The sequence below is a fragment of the Lolium perenne genome, chromosome 1, assembly GCF_019359855.2.
Source record: "Lolium perenne isolate Kyuss_39 chromosome 1, Kyuss_2.0, whole genome shotgun sequence".
NCBI classification, from domain to species: domain Eukaryota; kingdom Viridiplantae; phylum Streptophyta; class Magnoliopsida; order Poales; family Poaceae; genus Lolium; species Lolium perenne.
Window position 1 is genome coordinate 135,683,591 of NC_067244.2, and position 22,503 is coordinate 135,706,093.

The 22,503-nt window shown below is 46.9% G+C and overlaps 1 protein-coding gene and 1 long non-coding RNA gene across 2 annotated transcripts; one reads left to right on the forward strand and one right to left on the reverse strand.

The window, feature by feature from the left end:
* Positions 1 to 11,103: 11,103 nt before the first annotated feature.
* LOC127305535 (uncharacterized) lies at positions 11,104 to 12,975 on the reverse strand. Its single transcript, XR_007853989.2, has 2 exons — positions 11,573 to 12,975; positions 11,104 to 11,488 (listed from the first exon to the last, which is right to left on the reverse strand). It is a non-coding gene; the product is annotated as an uncharacterized lncRNA (long non-coding RNA).
* Positions 12,976 to 16,083: 3,108 nt separating this feature from the next.
* Positions 16,084 to 18,623, forward strand: LOC127305544 (uncharacterized). Its single transcript, XM_051336019.2, has 4 exons — positions 16,084 to 16,243; positions 16,323 to 16,634; positions 16,757 to 18,166; positions 18,258 to 18,623. The coding sequence occupies exons 1-4, from the start codon at positions 16,192 to 16,194 to the stop codon at positions 18,347 to 18,349; spliced, it is 1,866 nt and encodes a 621-aa protein (XP_051191979.1). The 5' UTR covers positions 16,084 to 16,191; the 3' UTR covers positions 18,350 to 18,623.
* The last annotated feature ends 3,880 nt before the right edge of the window (positions 18,624 to 22,503 follow it).

Below are 22,503 nucleotides of genomic sequence, written 5' to 3' on the forward strand. Positions count from 1 at the left end.
ATACCACTTATTATGAATCAGAGGAAGTAGGAAATATGCCAATAACTATTGTAAAACTTAAATTCACAAAATCTTTGCTGAATTGAAAAATACCACCCAACCGAAGAGAACTCCGTTGGCCCCTTTGATACGTCTCCAACGTATCTATAATTTCTTATGTTCCATGCTAGTTTTATGACAATACCTACATGTTTTATTCATACTTTATATCGTTTTGATGCATTTTCCGGAACTAACCTATTAACAAGATGCCGAAGTGCCAGTTCCTATTTTCTGCTGTTTTTGGTTTCAGAAATCTTACACAGGAAATATTCTCGAAATTGGACGAAATTAATGCCCACGATCTTATATTTCACGGAAGCTTCCAGAGAGCCAGAGAGGGACCAGAGGGGAGCCCTAGGGGCCCCACCCCACATGGCGGCGCGGCCAAGGGAGGGGCGCGCCAGCCTATGGGGGGCCACCCCCTGGCTCCTCCGAGGCTGCCCTTCCGCCTATATATTCTCTCCGCCTCGAAAACCCTAAAAACATAAGCCACAGGACGAGAAAAGTTACGCAGCCGCCGCCATCGTGAATCCAAGTTCGGGGGACAGAAGTCTCTGTTCCGGCACGCCGCCGGGACGGGGAATTGCCCCCGGAAGGCATCTCCATCGACACCACCGCCATCTTCATCGCCGTTGCTGTCTCCCATGATGAGGAGGGAGTAGTTCTCCCCCGAGGCTGAGGGTTCTACCGGTAGCTATGTGGTTAATCTCTCTCTCATGTACCTCAATACAATGATCTCATGAGCTGCCTTACATGATTGAGATCCATATGATGAGCTTTGTATCACTATTAATCTATGTGCTACTCTAGTGATGTTATTAAAGTAGTCTATTCCTCCTTCATGATGTAATGTTGACAGTGTGTGCATCATGTAGTACTTGGCGTAGGTTATGATTGTGATCTCTTGTAGATTATGAAGTTAACTATTACTATGCACTCTAGAGGTTACTTTAATATGAACTCCGGATTCACTCTCCACGGTGTGATGGTGACAGTGTGTGCATCGTGTGTGATTCATTTATGACGTTGTGGAGCTTGTTTACTCCGGCTTGAGGGTGCTCTCGTAGCCCTACACAATGAATGGTGTTTGTTATCCAACAATAGAGTCTTTGAAAGTAGCATAAGAGAAGAGAAGTTATTTATTTATGTGATCATTGATGAGAGTGTCCACTAGTGAAAGTATGATCCCTAGGCCTTGTTTCTAAGCATTGAAACACCGTTTCCAACAAGTTCTGTTACATGTTTGCTTGCTGCCATCTTTATTTCAGATTGCAATTACTACTTACAATCATCCATTATACTTGTATTTCACTATCTCTTCGCCGAACTAGTGCACCTATACATCTGACAAGTGTATTAGGTGTGTTGGGGACACAAGAGACTTCTTGTATCTTAATTGCAGGGTTGCTTGAGAGGAATATCTTTAACCTCTACCTCCCTGAGTTCGATAAACCTTGGGTGATTCACTTAAGGGAAACTTGCTGCTGTTCTACAAACCTCTGCTCTTGGAGGCCCAACACTGTCTACAGGAATAGAAGCGTGTGTAGACATCACGCTTCCATTTGTCCTTCCTACCAAACACCGAGAGAACTTCGCAGCACACCATCCATTCCACTCCGACATCACCTCCCGACCCTTCATCTTCCACCATTGGCTCTGCCCACGTTCTTGCTCGCCGCCTTGACTTGGCCCTCATCTTTTTGCTCGGTGGTGAAGCCCTGCCTCTGCTTCCTTATGATTTGTTTGCACGCCACACCTCTTGGGGACCGCCGATACATCTTTCTACGGAACAACCCTATTTACTTCTAGATGGGCATTTCTCGCACTTCTTCGAGCAATATGGGGTACTATTAGTCGAAGTTATGTACTTTCGATGAACTCCCAAATAAAAATCAACTCCTTCTTCTGGTGGTTATTTATTTTTAAATTTTTGGGCGAGAAATATACCACCTGGTTGAATTAGTGAACTACCAAATTGCTTTTACATTGGTATAGATTGTCACAAAAAAAACATGGTATCTTTGGTAGGACCGGAGATAGGCAGCACATGGAAAAAATCTACAGTAGCAAAGCAACATTTTTGAAATACCTTATATCCTCCGAGAACTTCATATTCTGCAAAGAAGTTGTGCAGCACTACTTTCTTTAGAATCTTTGTGCGAGATCCTACATCAGCTATTCAGGCTCCATGGCAATTTGTGGAGGCCATCCCACTCCATACTCCAACCTACACGTTAGATGGTGATCGCAGCTCGCAGGTTACCTAAGAGGGGAAAAGACTATGGAACGAGACACTGAAGATTTCTTGTGATCATCTCATCTAATTTTCTTGCTTCAGGTTGGCCGTCCGCTGCTTGCGCCATCGTCTAGAGTGGCGTCGTCGCGCCGGGACACACAGCCAAGGACAAAAAACTTACTCACCTTGTGAATCGACATCCACGCTGTTTCTTGCTATGCTGCCCTCCAAGCCGCTCCGACCAGTCCTGTTGGCGTGCCATGAAGTCCAACATGATGGGTGTGCTCTGGTTCCCGGCGAGGAGCCGATGATCATGGACTGTGGACTGTGTGCGTCCCCAATTACACACAGGACGAACACAGGGGTGGCAACGCTGCATCCCCAACTTTTAACTGTGTGGTCGCTGCCAAGGATTGTATCATTTGCGAGGCCATCAAAGATATTGGTGAATAATGTGTTGCTCTCAGCCGCGCAATTGACCCAATGCCAGAATATGCTTGGACCGCCACCACCTTGTCTGTGTGCCGCTGCTAGTCGGCCGTCTCCCACGTAGAAAGTCGACGTCACCACCCGATTCCCATCGTCTGAGATTGATCCCAGCAGCCGTCGCCCGCTTGACTCCCGCCGACCAAGATCGACCAAGACGCTGGACTCAACGTAGCCGGAGTTGTCTAGTTATATGCAACACTCGTTCGAGATCAATCCCGCTAGCCGTCACGCCGCCGCACCAAGACGACCTGCTGTCCGACCCTCTGGTGCAGCCCCCTGCAGCTCTCAGGTTGTCCATCTACATTGGCCTCCGCGCCGTTGCCTCTAATTCAGGCGACGCCTAGCCAGCACGCCTCCTCTTCCCATCGTGGCATAGCTCCAATCCCTCCTTATTTTCGTTGTGCATATGGATAGCCACGGAGAAGCCACTTGATCTATTCTCGTGGGATTGACCTGGCTGCATAGTTAATTGTGGTTTCAGACACCGTACGTACATGTATTTAAAGTCCAGGCTTGATCGATCGGGTTTAAGCTGGACTCCGCTGCAGAACCGACGGACAAAGCACTCCATCGAAAGTCCTGTTCTACCGGGACTCTAGCAAAACGTAGGAACAATGGAAACTTCACCGTCGGAAGACGGACGAAAACACACTTATGGACGGACGAAAGCTTATTATGACGGACCAACGGACGAAAGCTTATTATGACGGACCAAACCACAAAAACGTTAGAGTATCTCCAGTCGCGTCCCCCAAAGCGTCCCCCAAAGAGATTTGGGGGACGCCGGCCAAAAAAACGTCCCAGTCGCGTGCCCCAAAGGCCGCTTCGGTCCGGACGTGCTCCAAATGTTGTCCGGGGTCCCTAGCCCATCCCCTGTGTATAGAGTCTCTACCGGGGATGCCGGACACGACTTTTACATTTACTTTTTGTTTGGAGGTCGCGTTTGGGGGACGTGGCTAGAAAAGGGACCTTCTCCAAACGAAAATTTTGTCCGGACGTCCCCCAAACGACTAATCCGGCGCTTTGCCTAGACATCGTTTGGGAGATGCGACTGGAGATGCTCTTAGCACCTTTATTATCTTACCTATTAAATTGCAATCGGTGGTGGTCGTCATGGTACGTCAAAAGAACCAGATTGTCCGTAAAGAAAATCAAGCGTACGTAAAAAAAAAAAATCGGATGGATCGCCTTGGCAGGGAGGAAAAAGCGGAGGGGTTGGCGTTCCTTCTCCCGAGCGAGAAAAAACCGGATGGACCGAACCTCCTCCGTCTGCACGTATCCGTGAAGAAAACAACTCCACGTCCAGCACGTTTAGTCTTCCCTTGCACGGACGTTCCTGCTCCCCTGGTTTTCCTTGTACATATACGGCCGGTGAGGTGAGATCGACGAGATCGACCATCATGGAAACGGCCTCCTCCCGAGCACCAGGCTCGGCTTTGTCGTCCTATAGGCCCAGCCGCTCCTCCAAGCGGACGACCGCCTCAGACCCAAGAGGCGCGTGAGAGGATGCAGCAGCGGCCATGCGCTGGACACACACGCGCTGTGTGCAGGCATCGGTAGCTGAGAGGCGCTCGGTCTGCTCGAGGCGTGGGGCATCGGCGGCGCTGCAGTAGGAGACCGGGACGAACAGCAGCAGGGAGGAGGCGTCCTGGGAGTGGCGTCGGCGACATCGCGGTAGCAGCCCTTGGGCTCCTGGGGCGACGACGAGTCGACGATGCAGCAGTACGCCCGGGTGACAGAGCTGCCGGGCGAGGCAGAGGAAACCATGGCCGGCCGCGGCGAGTTGGAAAAAGAGCCGGCGAAGGTGGTGGCTGGATGTACTCTGCCAGATACCCGGCAGCCACCCTGCACTGATGGCGTATGCGCCATTCGACCGCGTGACCGCCCTCTCGCATTCGCTGCTATTCACCGACGGAGGCAAGCTCAAACCGAGATCCCACCGCTGATTTTTTTTTCTCCGGGATGAACCACCGAGCTATCGATTGCCCGAGCATGCGAACCAGTCACATCCGTCGCCGTTTGCCCCCAGCCGATTTGGCCCAGCTCCCGCCGCTGTCGATAGAGAGAAAGAGAGCTCCTGAGATATGGGGAAAAGTTTAGACCGTGCTTCTCTCTTCCATTCGGGCCCATGGTGATGTATTCGTTCGATGTGAATGGCGCCTATAGGCTATAGCACACATATTTCAATTTTGTTGTTGATTGCTGTATTTAGAAACTTAGATCAATCACACATTCCATCCTCAAAAACATGACCAGCCATCTAAATTCTATTTCCTTAAAAAGAATCAAAATTCTACTATGTTGTCAAGAAAGGCGATAAATCGTTGAAGCATGATACGAGAAACCAATCTTAGCGTGATTCAACATATAAAGTCATGATTTTTTATTGGTTATTATAGTTTTGTAATGATACATTGTTTTGTGAATTTGACTTCAAATGTTGAGACATTAACCAATCTATACCCCTACAATCAACTATTTTTAATAAAAATCTAAGAATGAAAAAATGTTTGAAATATTTGGGTATATATTAGCATTCACACTTGCTCTTTATCACAGAATATATAAGAATTGAAACTTAACCCTTATCTTTTACCCTTTTTGTGTGCGGCATTAATATTTGTTTTGCCATGCGCAATGATATACTTCCTCCAGTTCACTAATTTGGACATTTAAAAATGAAATACATACAAATCAAAATGAATGAAGCTACACAATAAAAATACACTAAATACGGATCAAATGAGTGAATCTAAAAAGATCAAAAAAGATTTATATTTTAGTGAACGGAGGGACTAACATAAGAAATGGCTAAAGGAGAAACTTGTGAGGGGGAGAGAGGTGAGATCCGCCGCAACGCGCGGGCACTTCGCTAGTTAGGTATAGAAACGGAACGCGAGGATGAAACGTACCAGTATACCACGGTACGAGATTGCACGAGATCGAAGTGCAACTCGGTAATGGATGGGCTGATCGGGAGGTGCAAGGCATCTCGCCTAGTCTACTGGGCCTTGGAAGAGACAAATCGATGTACGTGCGTAGGCTGGAATTTGAGCGCAATCCCTATTCCCCGCCCATTAGCGTGCGTTAATACGGTGTGCACGCTAATGGGATGGCGTGGGCCGAGGCCCATTTAGTGTGACTGTTTTGGTTTTTCCGATTTTGGTCGGTTTTTCGTTTTTTCTAGTTCGTGGTTCTTTTGGTTCTTTCCGATTTTTCTTCGGTTTTCCTTTTTCTCTTTTTTCTTTTTCTGATTGAATTTTTTTGTGACCAAAATATTTTTGTACAAATAATATTTGATTTAATAATTTTTTTGTGAACAAAAACATATTGACACATTGATTTTTTTTGTAAAAATATTTGGTTCAACCAATCAATAAACTTTGACATGTTACGATTCAGCTATGCGTAAATTAAATGAAGAAACATTATTAAATCAATCACTATATTTAGTGCTGGAATTTATATTATAAGGTGTTTGCATAAATTTCTTTACGTTCATGTAACCTTTCCACTCAGCATCATTTAGAAAATTAAAATTGCATAAGAGTTTCCACCATGCATGATGGGACACAACCTACCATAAAAATCATGTTATTATGAATTTTACTCAATTTATAATTGTAGGTGTGTCTTATTTATTTTGTATCATCAACGCTGTGTATGTATAGAAATAAATATTCGACAAATCACATATACATATATTTATATGTTTTACCTAGATCACAAAATATGTGCATATTTTTCTTATGGTTTTATTTAATTTAGAATTAGTTATTCTTTGTATTCTGAACATGAATACGTATGTGTCAATATATTGTACCACATACACATGCATATGTCAGTCTATATTCTATCTCGTAATACACGGTTAACTTATCTAGATTAGTATTTCTTCTGAACGCCTAGCCTATGCAATTTTAAAAAAACGGATAGGGCTAGAGTCTCGATGATTTGTACAGATTACAATTTTGTTTTTTAATAGGCCCAGCTAAAGTCAAATGTCGTGTCCTTGCCACGTATTGTATCAAATTGATCTTGTCCTACACATAGTATTTTTCACTGAACACATACACATGAAGCTTGGTCAACTTTTTTCTCTTTTTTTTTTTACACAAACACTTTTCTACTTGTTTTTTTTTCTTTTCTATTATTCTTTTTGCCAAAAACGATAGAGGCGGCCGGCTGTGTATCGAGCCATCAAAAGATCCACATGCCAAAGGTTTACTATGAGTCACTATAGATTTTTTTTTTTCATTTTCTCCGTTCCAAATTAATTGACTCATATTTATCTTGACATATGAATATATAAAAAAATTGAGTCAGTTAATGTTGGATGGAGGGAGTATTTGGATAAGGGTTTATTATCTTGGCCGGAATTTCCAAAGTTTTGCCGAAAGTCAATTACCACGAGAAAACTGTAATATTGGACGCAATTTATCAGTACCACATAATTTTGCTCAGATTTGAGAAAATAACAAATTTTGGATGATTTTATAAATTTATTTGAAAAATGTTTGGTGGCATTTTGGTCGGTATTTTAGGGAACCGGATTTACCCATGATGAATCGGTATTTATTTCTACAAGGATCCTTGATTTGGCAGAGAAATAATAATAGAGATAAGTGAACTGACTTCTGCTTTCTTAATATATGTACGTGCTTGCAACGTTAAATCTGCACTACAGTAAATCTGCACTATTTTTTAATTGGACACGTAGAGTCCTTGGGAGGTACGTGTGTGATCAAGATAACCCACGCAATATTTCATTTCCATATTCTTTCTAATATATAACGTGTCAAACGGACTTTTTTTTTTTGAACATGTAAAGATTTTATTACATCTAACAACACTTTACAGAGAGGAGTGTGAACGGACTCACACTTAACAAGGAGAGAACATCTCTACCCGGACAAAGACATGTGTCCGAAGAAAGGCACCTAACAAGTAGAGTCCTCTTCTGAATTCTAAGCGCTAGATTTGCTTGATGATGTGCCTTTACATTATAACACCTGTTGATATGGGCTACCCTGCTACGATGGAAAGTTGAGGATGCATGTATAGTAGCAAGGATAGGTCTAATGTTCCAGTGACCTGCGTCTTTGAAGATGGATGTTGCCGCTGCTGCTGATACGTCTCCGACGTATCGATAATTTTTTATGTTCCATGCTACATTATTGATGATATCTACATGTTTTATACACATTATATGTCGTATTTATGCATTTTCCGGCACTAACCTATTAACAAGATGCCGAAGAGCCAGTTGTTGTTTTCTGCTGTTTTTGGTTTCAGAAATCCTAGTAAGGAAATATTCTCGGAATTGGACGAAATCAACACCCAGGGTCCTATTTTTGCACGAAGCTTCCAGAAGACCGAGGGGGAAAGGAAGTGGGACCACGAGGCGCCGCCACACTAGGGCGGCGCGGCCCAGGCCTTGGCCGCGTGGCCCTAGCGTGTGGGGCCCTCGTGTGGCCCTCTGCGTTGCCCTTCCGCCTACTTAAAGCCTTCGTCGCGAAACCCCCATTACCGAGAGCCACGATACGGAAAACCTTACTGAGACGCCGCCGCCGCCAATCCCATCTCGGGGGATTCTGGAGATCGCCTCCGGCACCCTGCCGGAGAGGGAAATCATCTCCCGGAGGACTCTTCATCGCCATGATCGCCTCCGGAGTGATGAGTGAGTAGTTCACCCCTGGACTATGGGTCCATAGCAGTAGCTAGATGGTCGTCTTCTCCTTATGTGCTTCATTGTTGGATCTTGTGAGCTGCCTAACATGATCAAGATCATCTATCTGTAATTCTATATGTTGTGTTTGTTGGGATCCAATGGATAGAGAATACTATGTTATGTTGATTATCAATCTATTACCTATGTGTTGTTTATGATCTTGCATGCTCTCCGTTATTAGTAGAGGCTCTGGCCAAGTTTTTACTCTTAACTCCAAGAGGGAGTATTTATGCTCGATAGTGGGTTCATGCCTCCATTAAATCTGGGACAGTGACAGAAAGTTCTAAGGTTGTGGATGTGCTGTTGCCACTAGGGATAAAACATTGATGCTATGTCCGAGGATGTAGTTATTGATTACATTACGCACCATACTTAATGCAATTGTCTGTTGTTTGCAACTTAATACTGGAAGGGGTTCGGATGATAACCTGAAGGTGGACTTTTTAGGCATAGATGCATGCTGGATAGCGGTCTATGTACTTTGTCGTAATGCCCAATTAAATCTCACAATACTCATCGTATCATGTATGTGCATTGTCATGCCCTCTCTATTTGTCAATTGCCCGACTGTAATTTGTTCACCCAACATGCTATTTATCTTATGGAGAGACACCTCTAGTGAACTGTGGACCCCGGTCCTATTCTTTACATCGCATACAATCTACTGCAATACTTGGACAGGGTGTTTCTACACCCGGGTGCATATGCACCCTTTATTTGAAATGCATATTAAACATATTTTAAAATGTTAGAAAAATACAAATAAAAATTTCCCGTGTATACCTTGACATATTACATGCTTACAAAGTTGTTTCAGCAAAAACCGATATGTTTCGTGCCTTGTGCAAAAAAGACAAATCTTTGGTGCTAAAATAGTCTATTTTTTGAGGCATTATTTGTCTTTTTTACACAGGGTAGAAAAATTGTTGGTTTTATGTGAAACTTTACGTGCACACATAGAACATGTCCCTCTATATGCTAAATTTTTTTACTAAATTTTTTATGTTTTGGAAATATATTTTATATATATCAGGTGCATATGCACCTGGGATCAGATTTGGTTTTCCGGCAATACTTGTTCTTTACTGTTTTCTGCAAACAATCATCTTCCACACAATACGGTTAATCCTTTGTTACAGCAAGCCGGTGAGATTGACAACCTCACTGTTTCGTTGGGGCAAAGTACTTTGGTTGTGTTGTGCAGGTTCCACGTTGGCGCCGGAATCCCTGGTGTTGCGCCGCACTACATCCCGCCGCCATCAACCTTCAACGTGCTTCTTGGCTCCTCCTGGTTCGATAAACCTTGGTTTCTTTCTGAGGAAAAACTTGCTACTGTGCGCATCATACCTTTCTCTTAGGGTTCCCAACGGACGTGTGCTGTACACGCCATCAGCTGCCGACACCAACATATGTCAAACAGACTTAGAAGGTGTACTACACAGTTACGTAACAATAAAAAAAAACTCTTTTGTTAAATCTCAACCACAAATTTTAAATCTAACTATCAATATAATTTAGAGGATGTGGATTAATGCGGTGCCTCGAAAAACACCCTCATTTTGCTTTTAGTATATAATAGATAATAGATGAATAAGATGTTCTAGTTTTTCGTGTTTTATCTTTGACCAAACATTGGGGTTTGATGGACGTGGAGTAAACCCATGTGGCATCATTCACGAGCGTTTGTAGTATCGAGCGGTCAACTATGACGGGTTACCACATGTAAGACTCACTTTAGACTGGTCAGTGCTGATAAGTTAGGGTCGACGTTTAGGTTAAGATAGGTGTATATCTCTTACAAAATGTTATATCGGCCTTTTAAAATTAACAATGATCAATTTCCCATACAAGAATAAACAAATTGTGCAAAATTATTTTCTTGATTGTGCAACATTGACTACTCAATTCTGCTAAACTTAACATATTACTTTTGCGAAACTGAACTTAACATTGTTAATAAGTTGTGGGGAGCGCTAGGGATCGGCATCCGATTTTTAGCTTCGCATCGGACTTGTGCTACGCCGTCTGATTGATTCCATCCGATCCGTGTGATGGCTCCGTGAAAAAAGACGTTTGCCCACCTGCCCACCCTACACGGGAGTTTCCAAAACGAAATTAATTAGCTTATGGAGGTGGATTGCTCCCGCTAACCTCTCACAATTGCCAATTTCCATGAAACTAATTCTGGTTTGATGGAAACTAATTAATTACCCTAGCTCTGATGTTAGCTGCTTCCTTATATAGCCAATTTCTTTCCAATGTTAACTACGATCATATAATTTGTTTCCTTATACAACAAATTACCATGCTTCGCACACAATTGAAGCTTGCTACAAGCCCAAAGAAAATTTATCTCTGTTCAGTTAGTTAAAACTATCATATAGTTTACTTTCTTATGATGCTTCCAATGTTACTCCACTTGGCTTCCCATGAAACTAAATTTTGCTTCAAACACAAGAAAATTTTGTTTTCCTGCTAAGAATTTTCTTCCACAGGAATTACATTTGCTTCAGTAACAAAATATCAATATAGTGTGCTTCTATATTAAGAATATTTTGATTCCAATGTCATTGTACATTGCTTCTTATAAACAAATAAAGTTCGCTTCAATGAAAAAATATTATAATTGAAAATGCATATGTTACATTGTTCATGTCACTTGCTTCATACATAGGGGGATAGAGTTTTCGTATATATCTACATTGTTTGAACAATCGAGTGATGTGCTTGCGTTGATGTTTGGTGCGGTTTGATGCTGTAGCCGTCGACGGGGGAGACTGCACCACGCCTGTCCATTGAAGGCCGCTTGCAAAATAATGCAACTACATCATCACAGACCATACCAACACGTTTGCCGCGGTTCGTTGCACTGGAACCTTCACCATGCCAGCTAGCTCATCATAGACCATGGCGACACATATTGGTCCACTGGTTCCATCTTCATGACGTATCTTCGCTAAACGCCTGACATCCATGTCGGGGATTGTTTGCTATAGAAGGAAAACTTATTAGAGAAAGTAGAAGCATGCTCAGCAGAGTATGAAGCAAAGGTTATGTACAATACAAGCACGTACCAAAAAAATATGTTCATGATCCTATTGTTACCGCCAATTTGTGTGGATGTAAACCCACTGTCTCATTAGTGTATAATGCTTCAGAAGCATATGTAGGAGATATAAGAAGCAGGAATACAAAATATAATGCTTCAGAAGCATATGTAGGAGATATAAGAAGCAGGAATACAAACTTTAGAAGCATAACTGTATTGCCAATCAACTAAGCACATACTGCACATCTTCGAAACAATGAATCTATGTAGCAATTAAAATTTCTATGACAACACTTGGGAGTGGAAGCATATAAATTTATAAACGAAAATTACCGTGCTGCTGCAAATATCTGGGTGATGAAATTTGTGACCAAAAAATAATTTGAATTTTCATCATCCTAAGTCAAACAACAAAAATCATTTAATTAAAAAATACACTCTAGCAGTAGCAGCTTGTAATATCATATTAGGATCTAATATCAGCGGATCAAGTGCTATGCTTGCAGGCTTGTACTTAAAAATAGTAGAAACTGTGATTTTGGGCCTTTAGTATTTTGAAAATATAATAAACTAGAATGAAAGCATAGACTTACATGTACTAAAAGTGGATTTGACAAATCTTGCATGTCAGTAATGGTGTTAGGAAAGCATGGAAGCACACAATAACATTGACCAAGAAGCGGGGTCATAGTGCCACTCTAGTTGTAGATGAGAAGCATATACAGAAGAAGTATGAAGCGTGCATGTTGAAGACAAAATATGATGCTATCACTACATAACTGAAGCGCATTGGAAGCATATAGAAACTAATTGGATGTTTGCTTCCAAGATCAGGTTGCATGAATTTTCGATCTATTAACTAAATGCTAGCCTTCAAACTTAATCTTCAAAATTGCAGAAGAGTCTAATCCTAGCAGCAATTTGCATGGTACTTCAGTAAACAAAGGGAACAACGGGATGACATATTTAGAGATTGGTAAAGAAGTGGTCACCCTGGAGGAGAAGATCTGGTGACGCGCTGGTAGAGGACATAGCCTGCCGCTGCAAGGAACGAAGCCATTCCCTGCCTTGAATCAAATGTCCGGCCGCAGGCACTCAGGGAGGCCTTGACCACGCTTCAACATGGCGGAACGGCATCATGTGCCGACGGCCGACGCGGGTATCAATCCAGGTAGAAGTGGCGCAGGGAACGGGATGGTAGGGCACGACGCAGTGGATCTGGAATAGGCGCCGAGCTCGGCGGTGGAGCTGGCATATGCGGCGATCTCGGCGGCGCATCGCAGGAGAGGCGATTTGGGGAAGAAGCCAAAGCCATCCTTAATTAGCAGCGTGATTTGGGGTAACCTGGCTGGCATAGTGCGGAAATAAATGTCTTTTTTTAGTGATGAATCAAGCTATTCGTGGGCCATCAGATGAAGCAAAGATGGACGGTAGGGAATGGGTCCGATGATTTGCTCCGGTCGGACTACGATAGGTAGTGTTTACCATAAGTTATTTATTCCATGGAAGCAAAAAAAATTGAATCAAAGAATGGTAACGGAAGAAGAGTTGACTGAATCCGTGTTATCAAGATGTTTATTCCCCACTAGTAACAAAAAAATGGAACCAGGCACGAAAGAAGATGTTTAATCGAAGGACTGGAGGACTATATTTATGACAAACCATCAGTAAACTAACTACCACATACTGCAATGTTCGGTCGAATGTTTGCAGATATCATCTTAGATTATCTGAGGTTATAAGTTTACTGCGGAGTACGTTAGTACGTAAGGTTTATGTTTCCTACTGCCATTTGGCCTTTTCTTTCTAGGGAAGCACAGGGCACACTCCTTGCTGATTGCATGAATACGTCCTTAAATTCACAAGAAAATTTCGCGGTTCCAAGTTCCAACAGATGGGCGAGCATCTGTACCGATTGACAAGGCTTTGCCTGTGTGATTTTGTTTTTAGAAGATTGCTTGGTCCCCTTGCTACACCCGCGGGCATGACAAACAAATGGGCCTATCGCTTTCACCTGGGCTTCGTATGTTCTTGGAAAAAGCTACTTACTAAAAAAAAAATCTTAACTTCGTAGATACAAAGGTATATAGACATGTTTTAGTTATGGGATATCCGTAACTAGAAAAAGTTAAGAAGTTTATATATAAACGGAGAGAGTATTTATTTGAAAAGTTCATATTTAAAAAGTGTTAAAAGAAATTCAAAACAAAATGACGCATGTATATTTTCACATTCTACGTGTTCCCAATTGTTTTAGCAAAACTTGATTTTTTTGTGTAGCACGTGCAAAAAGACAAAAATTGGTCCTAGAAAATGTTAGAAAAATGTCAACTTTCAGCGAAACATTACGTGCGCACATAGAATATCGAGATATACTGACCTAATTTTCCTAAATTTCTAACATTTTAAAATTGTTTTTTTAATAAAAGAAGCGAATACAACTATGATCAAAAGTTAACTTCTTTTCCAAAGATAAGGACATACAACATTTTGTCACTTAAAAGAGGAAAACAAAATCCATTGAAAAGAAGGAAAACAAACGGGAGACATAACATTTCCGCTACGAAGTGGCGAGCACAAAATCACCACTTATCCAGGGAAATTCCTATTTTGATACCACTTGCGGACAACACATATTGCGAGGTTTTCTCATGAAATACCAAATGTGAATTGACAGGAAGGTCCCACACGTCATGCTAAGATGGACTTGGTCCCACTAGTAGTCCAATAAGAGTGCCAACCGCCTCCTTCCTACAGTGTAAATTTTCCTCCAGCCTCCAGGCGACGCATGTATATATAAATTTTCCTTCCTTTAATCGTGTTGGGCGTGGCACCAAGGTTTGATCATGGCTTGACAACGCGGCGAAACGAACAACCACCATCGGCTGATATTTTGTTCAGTGGATCCGCAACGGCGTGCGCGGCAGAGTTATCGTCTCCATGTAGTCGATATCCATCGGCTGCCGCTGGGATGTTGATGAAGAAATTTGAAGCACCATCGTAGATGAGCTGACCAGATGCGACCTAGTCGATGTTGATGATAAACTCGACGGATCCCCGTCCAGATGACAAAAATCCAGTCGTCGCGCTTCTCACAGACGGCGCAAATTGACGAGGCGGTTCCTCGGCAATGCTCACCATGAGGGGCTTGAGTTTTAGAGAAAGATGACGATGGAAGTTCCGGGAGCGAGGGGAGACACGACGTACCCAGGTTCACGTCCCCGCGGTGGAGGATCGCTATGTCCTGCTAGCAATCCACTATATGAATATATGTGTACAGGGGGCCGCCATAGGCGGAGTTGTTGTATCTAGTCTAGTTCTAATCTGCGGGTTGCGTTGTCTGAGCGTGTCGCCCTATGTTTTATGTTTCTGAATATGACTGTCCTCAGGGGTGCCCCTGCCTGGCTTTATATATCAGTCAAACTAAGGTTTACAAGAGTCCTAGTAGGATTCGCATTGGAGTCTTCTTTCTTGTAATCTAAGTTGGTATTCCTTGTGGGTCCAGCTTGTTGAGTCCTTGTGCTGGTCCATCTTCATAATCTGCACCGGGTATGGCAATGTCGGGCACCCGAAGGGTAATGCCTACATGAGCTGGTCATTTTCCTCGGGCTCCATCTCCGTCTAGATGCCCTTTATCTATGGTGAGTTTTCGATCTAGCCTCTCTCTCTGGTGCCATTCCCTCTCTCTCCGACGAGGCCTAGGTTTAGGCAGTCAAGGCCGGGAAATCTACACTATCTTGCCCTAGGACTCGGGGCCGAGCGTCGTCGTCGCACGCCATATAACCCCCGGGCTTGTCGACGAGCGCCTCCACCCATCCAGAGCCTGGCCATGGAGGGGATCCCTTGCTCGTGCCGCACCTCGCCCGATGTTGCTCGCCCCGAGTGCGGGTGGGACGCGTCGGTCAGGTGGGTGGGACTTCGGTTTATTCCTTTATTCTCAGATTTCCCTTTTCCCCCCTTTTTGCAGGTATTTTCATTTTTTTCTTAATGTGAGCTTATAAGTGGGTCCGAGTACACATCAACAAAATAACACTGACAGTTGGATCCCACCTGCCAGTTTTCGTGTCAATTTGTTATCAAGAACGATTAGTGTTTTTGGATAATTCTTGGTAAAATATGTAGTTTTCTCTCCTAAAACATAAAGTCGTATCTAATTCGATATTTAGTATGAAAATGTGGTGGTTTTATCCTAGCTTGAACTTGGACAACGTGATTTTCTGAGGTCTACTCAAAACACCGACCAAAGAGGCAAAACCCGACGCGGCATATCCCAGCCAAAACGGGGATGCCACATGATGACACGGCTAGTCGGCTTCGATTCCACCTCGTCGGGGAAACGCGCAACCGAACCATGATCGCCTCCGCCTCTCAGTAACAGGTGGACCTTCGAGTCGCTTCCCCCCAAACCCAACCCCGTCACGGCACGCAGGCGCGGCGCCACGCGTCCCTCCTCCCGCTCCTGCCCACCCCCACGTATGCGTCGAGCTGGCTTCGTCTCCCCGGCCTGCTCCGCTTATATCCATCCTCGCCGGAATCAGGCTTTCACCATCTCACACAGCTTTAACGATCGAGCAAGCAAGAATCCCATTTCGTCAGCGACCGATCAAGGATCAAGGAGTTTCCAGTTTACCAGCTGCACCGACGATGGACGCGCCGGCCATGTTCACGCGCAAGCACGTCCCCGAGAACATCGCCGGTGAGTAGGGCGACGCGGAATCTGGTTTCCCGTTATGAATTCTTTGCTGACTTGGTTGCAAATGTGTGTGCGCGTGCAGCCGAGGAGGAGGGCGGACAGCAGCAGCTGCACCGCGACGAGAAGCCGCACAAGCCGGTGCTCAAGAAGGTCAAGGACAAGGTGAAGAAGATCAAGAACACCATCGCCGGCAAGGGCCACGGCAACGGCGACGAGCACGAGCACGAGAATGACACCGGTGGCAGCAACAGCAGCGACATGGACGAGGAGGACTCGGCGATGAGGGAGGCCGAGGTGGAGAAGGGCGGGTACCAGGTGGAGAAGGGTGGGTACCAGGAGGACGTCGAGGACAAGCGCGTCATGGATTCCAGCCCCGAGCTGCACGGCGCACCCAGTAAGTATAGAAGCTTGGGATATCAGTCACAAGCTTGAGATATCAGTCACTCATGTGTGCGTGCGTGTTGGTTCTGTTTCGGTGCTGATGGCTCGCTCGTCTCCTGTGACAATCCGTTGCAGTGTACGACTCCGAGAGGATCGCGGAGGTGAAGCGCAACGACGCCACGGGGGATAGGCTCGGGGACTTCGGCGTCCCGGCGGCGAAGAAGGGGGTGGAGCGCACCGACGACACGGAGGTGCGGCTCGGCGACCAGCTGGGCGGCCCCGTCGTGGAGGACCCGATGGCGCCGAACTCGAAGACGCCAACCCCGCGAGGCGGGGAGGACATCGGCACGACGGACGTCGTGCGGGACTTCGAGGCGCTGGCCGTGTCGGACGACCCGAAGCACGCGGGCGTGCAGAAGATGGATCGCGACCAGATCAAGGAGACGGAGGCAATGCCGGTGTCCGACGGCACCGGGGAGGAGTGGACCGACGCGCCCGCGGACGCAGAGTACACGGGGAGCTACACGGACAGGCTCAAGAACACGGCGGCGGGCACCACGGAGTACGGCAAGAAGCTGGCGAGCACCGTGTACGAGAAGGTCGCCGGCGTCGGCACGGCCGTGGCGACCAAGGCGCAGCAGGTCACCCCCGGGTTCGGCGCGGGTGGGAGCGCGCAAGACGACTCCACAACCGCTGAGCCAATGGCCGTGGACGCCGGAAAGAGGGACCTCGACCAGGGGATGCCGGCCTCGTACGCCGGCACGGATGAGCTGAAGAACGCGGCCACGGACGCGACGACGGAGGGCGCGCCTGCCGCGACGACGTACACGGACAAGATCAAGTCCGCGGCGGCGGGCACCACGGAGTACGGCAAGCAGATGGCAGGTACGGTGTACGGGAAGGTCACCCCAGTGTTCGGAGCGGGCGGGAACGCGCGGGACGACTCCAGCACCCCTGCCGTGGACGCCGGTAAGAGGGACCTCGACCTGCAGAAAGAGGGAACGCCGGCGTCGTACACCGGCACAGAGCAGCTGAAGAACGCAACAACGGACGCGACGACAGAGGGCGCGCCCGGCGCGACGACGTACACGGACAAGATCAAGTACGCGGCGGCGGGCACCACGGAGTACGGCAAGCAGCTGGCAAGCACGGTGTACGAGAAGGTCGCTGGTGTGGGCACGGCCGTGGCAGGCAAGGCGCAGCAGGTGATGCCGAGTTCGGCCGGAACCGCTACTCCTGGCGTAGGCGCGCAGGACGGCTCGACCGCGCGGACAGTCACCCCCGGCGCCGGCGGGCCGGGGAACGGGCAGGACAAGGGCGTGTCTGGCGTGACGGCGTATATCGCCGAGTATCTGCGCCCGGGCGACGAGGAGCGGTCGCTGAGCGAGGCGATCACCGGCGCCGTGCAGCAGCGCAAGGAGGGTGTCGGCAGCACCGTTTCCAAGGCGCGCGAGGTCCCGGCGCAGGCGGTGACCAGGGCGCGCGAAGCCGTGACGTCGCTCACCGGCGGGAACCGCGTCTCCGAGACCGTGCAGCCCACCACAGGTAAGCGCACGACGTCGCACTTAGCTTAACTGCAAGCACATTTCGCCGCACGCCGCTCACTGACGTTGGGTTCCTGTTCTTGGTGGTGCAGAGGGGAACATCGGGGAAGGCGTCGCGGCGGAAGTGCCGACGCTTCACGGGGAGGAGATCGGAGCCCCGAGGACCAACACCAATGGACTGTGAACTGTGAACTGTGAAGCCTCCGCTGGTGTAGCGTGTGATCAGTATGCCGGAGTGGTGGGGATCGCCGGAATAAGTCGCCTGGTTCGTCAGGTGTACATGCAGTGCGGGCTACGGTGCTTGGATCCATCTATGGCTAGCTGATTTTCCTTTTGGGTATTTTGGGACTTGTTTTCCAGGAGTGTTCGCGAGTCGTGATACGCTCTGTTTGTCTGTAAACTATGTATGTTCCATGTTCTACTTGTTTATACACCACTTCCATGTTTTTGTTTGTAAATTGTTCTGAACTTCCTGCGTGATCAGTGTGACTCATTTCTCTCCGTAAAAGGTTGCTAAATGAATAAAATCCCTCTGTTCAAAGAAAGCAAGTAGCGGATGGTTTCTTTGCCCTGTTCATGGTGCTGCTCGCTTCGAAATGACGCCCCGTTGTAGCTCCCGCTCTCATACAATGAGGGCTCCCTTGATTCAAGTGATTTCTAGAGGATTTGGTTTCATAGGAATTGCTACAATTCACAAACGACTATGATTGTAGTTAACAGTTTTTTTTTTTGTTGCAACATGGGTTGCAAGTTGCAACCAAGATTCCATAACATTGTAAAGTGAAATTAACTTAACTAAGAGCATCTCCACTGGCGTCCCCTATGAAAAAACGTTCCCAGCCGTTTGTATCAAAGCCTCTTTTTGTCCTGCGTGGTTCAATACGGTGTCCGGCGTATCGAGCCCGCCTCCTACATATAGGACACTTCGGCCATGCCCCCCTACATATAGGACACTCCGGCCACACCGGACACAACGAAATGCGAGACGAGGAGGCGCGAGCCCGACGCCTTAGCGGGTCCGTAGCCTAAAACCCATCGTCTACCTTTTGTCAAGCGACGTTAATGGCATCCCAGATGTTAATGGCATCCCGGATTTCCGTACGACGCAGGGACACATCTCGTCGTGCATGGCCGTCTGGCCATCCGCGCCGGTGTTTATTGCGTACAACGACCCACTGCCGCTTCGCCTGCCGCCGCTGTACATTAAGAGTGCCCCCTGCTTCTTCCCCATCTCAATCTCTCGCCGCTCCCAAACCTCCTCTCCGTAGCCAATGTCGTCGTCCTCCCGCAAGATCGCCGCGGCGAACAGCTTCGGCCGTGGCAGCCTCACTGTGGCAGAGGCATGTGCGATGTACCGCACGGGATATCCCGTCCCGCCGAACATGCGTCTGCCAAGCAGCGACAAGTGGAGGATGGCCGTCAACGGCATAGGCGTCCCGCCTCCGCCGTCGCCGGGCACAGAGCGCTGGAGGGACGCGATCATGGCCCGCCGGGCCGCCTCACCTCCGAGGAGCGGGCGGATCCAACCTGGGCGGCCACCATCAACGACGCCTGGTGGGTCGGCTACTTCCAGGCGTAGCACGACATCGAGATGAACAACACCGCCGGCCTCATCGGCCAGCGGAACATCTGGAACAAGGACGGGCGCGTCATCTTCTCGGGCGTTCCGGGGCGCACCCTAGAGAACGTCATCGACGGCATCCACAACGGCGCTCCAAGGTTGGAGACGCTGTCCTCGCCGCCACCGTCTCCCGCAGCGCGCTGGCAGCCGAGGTGGACGTACTCGTCCTCCTCCAACTCTTTCTCGTCAGGGTCGGCGCGATCGACGCCGCCCTCGTCGCACCGGGCCGTGCCCTACACCGTCCCCAAGCGCGAGGTGAAGGAGGAGCCGGAGTTCGCGAGCGACAAAAGCGACTCATCGCGAGCAGCAACGACCCCCCGAGGACTGTCCAAGGCTGCACGCGACGTTCGCGGCGTCGCTGAACGACGAGGATGCCTCGAGGGGCAACCTCGACAGGGCGATCGCCATGTCCATCCGGGACACCGGCAAGCCGCTCGTGGACCTCACCGACGACGGCGAGGCTGGGCCAAGCGGCCTGGTGAAGGACGATCCCGTCGACGAGCACGTCAAGCAGGAGGTCGTCGCCAACGACATGTACAACTTCCACCAGTACTACGACGCCTCTGGCCGCCGCAAGTACTTCTAGATTAGGGTTTAGTTTAAATTTCATCGAATTTCGTTCAAATCTATGTAATATGTAGCAACTTTGAATGATTTCGCTCAAGTTTTAAATTTCTGAAATTTTGTTTAGGGGACGCGGCTGGGGAACGACGTCCACCAAACGCGGCACGAGCAAAACACGTTCCCCAAACGCTCGATCCGGCGCCGTTTGGGGGATGCTTTGGGGGACGCGGCTGGAGATGCTCTAAGATTCCATAACATTTTAACTTTACGGCGTTTCCATAGCATCATAAACTGAAAATTAACTTAACTAAGATTTCATAACATTGTAAACTAAAAACCAGCTTAATTCTCAATTCGATTGTGAATTCAAATGATTGAAATCCTTAGGAATCTATGTTTCCTAACAATTCACACTCATATTCATTGTAGAATTAAATCCTTTGATTTTCTATGAGTCAAAGATCGTGTAGGGTTGGTTTTCATGTTTCTAAGTTTTGAAGATCATGCAAATGGAAGTGAGCCTACGTTTTAAGAATATTGCAACTGGAAGTGAGCCAATATCCAGTACAGGGACGGAACAAAAGGGTCTTGCATGTGTTGGAAGAGAATTCGTCAATATTTTTATGAATGGAAGAATTGTCCAAACTGGAAATTTGCAAGTGATCGTATGAACAAGTGCAAAACATGAATTCTCAAGTCAAGTCACACTTGCATGAAGTGTTTATGTTATTTATACTCCTATATTGCAACATGTTGACATGTATCTTAATTGTTAGGCGACCATGAAAATAACATTGTACAACAAGATGTATAGAGACAAGAACTTTGAGTTGGTTCATTGGTAGACCAAGATCAACTAGGCCCACAAGTGGAAAGCACTTGTAACATCACTTGAGAACCCCAACACATCATCCAAGAGGAAAAAGGGAAATGGATCAAGCTCCCAGTTAAGCCACATGGACTAGAGATGGGGGTTGGGCCGGCAACCAAAACAAAAAAAAAAATCACACAGGAGCAAGAGCAGGCAAAGCACTAGGGTAAATATTATGTCCAACAAAGAGCAATCAAGTCACAATAGAGAAGAAAAGACGGACAAATGATACAAGGGATTCAGAGAGATGCAAGTAGAGAAACATTGAGAACAAGGTGTTAGTCAAGGCGAAGAGGTTTTCCATTGAGTCAAAAAGGGCTGCTGAAGAAACATGTACGGGATCTCAATGCCTCGTTGCGTGGGACAAGTTATGTGTTCCGACTACACGAGGGGGTCTTGGCGCAAAAAAATTAAATGCACAGAATGTTTGCCTTCTTTTGAAATTTTGTTTCAAGTTCTTGCATTCACATGATCTACCTTGGAAACAATGGATACTATCCCAGTCACCAAATCCATACACTACCTCAAACCCCTCCTACCTTAGCAAAATTATCTCCAAAAACCTGGACACACTCCTACAGATCACTACTTGCATTGTACACAATGGTAAATCGGTACTTTTTTGGCATGACAAATGGCTCCTACCAGAAACCCTAGCCATAGCCTACCCTGCCCTATACTCCCACCATACACAAACTCATGCATTGGTATGTGACATTATGCAACATGATATTTCTGCTGGCCTTCGGTGTAGACTAACCAATGCAGCGTCCCAGCAACTTGCTTCTCTCTCTAATCTGCTGTAGGATGTACACCTCACTGATGGACAGGACACCAGAACGATGCTAGATGGATCGCCTTTCACCACCAAAGCAGCCTACAAGCAACTTCAAACCCAGCTCCAAGATCCAGACGCCTCACATATTTGGAGCTCCAACATGCCAAAAAAGATCAAGGTGTTTGGGTGGCTGCTCCACCTTGATAGGATCAATACAAGGGCAAACATGCTGCACAAAAACATCATCACATCGCAACAATGCCCGAGATGCCAAGCACCTGTCGAGGACCGCTCACACCTGTTCTTCTCCTGCCCAGCCTCCGCAGCGATATGGAGGCGGCTGTCCATAACACCAAACACTCATACATTCTCGGATATCTGGTCCACGCCGCTACCTCGCCACCTCCCCGCTTCGATATGGAACTCTGTCGCCCTCACTATTCTATGGAAGATCTGGGATGCAAGAAATGCCAAAGTGTTCAGAGCGGTTGATCAACCAGTGGA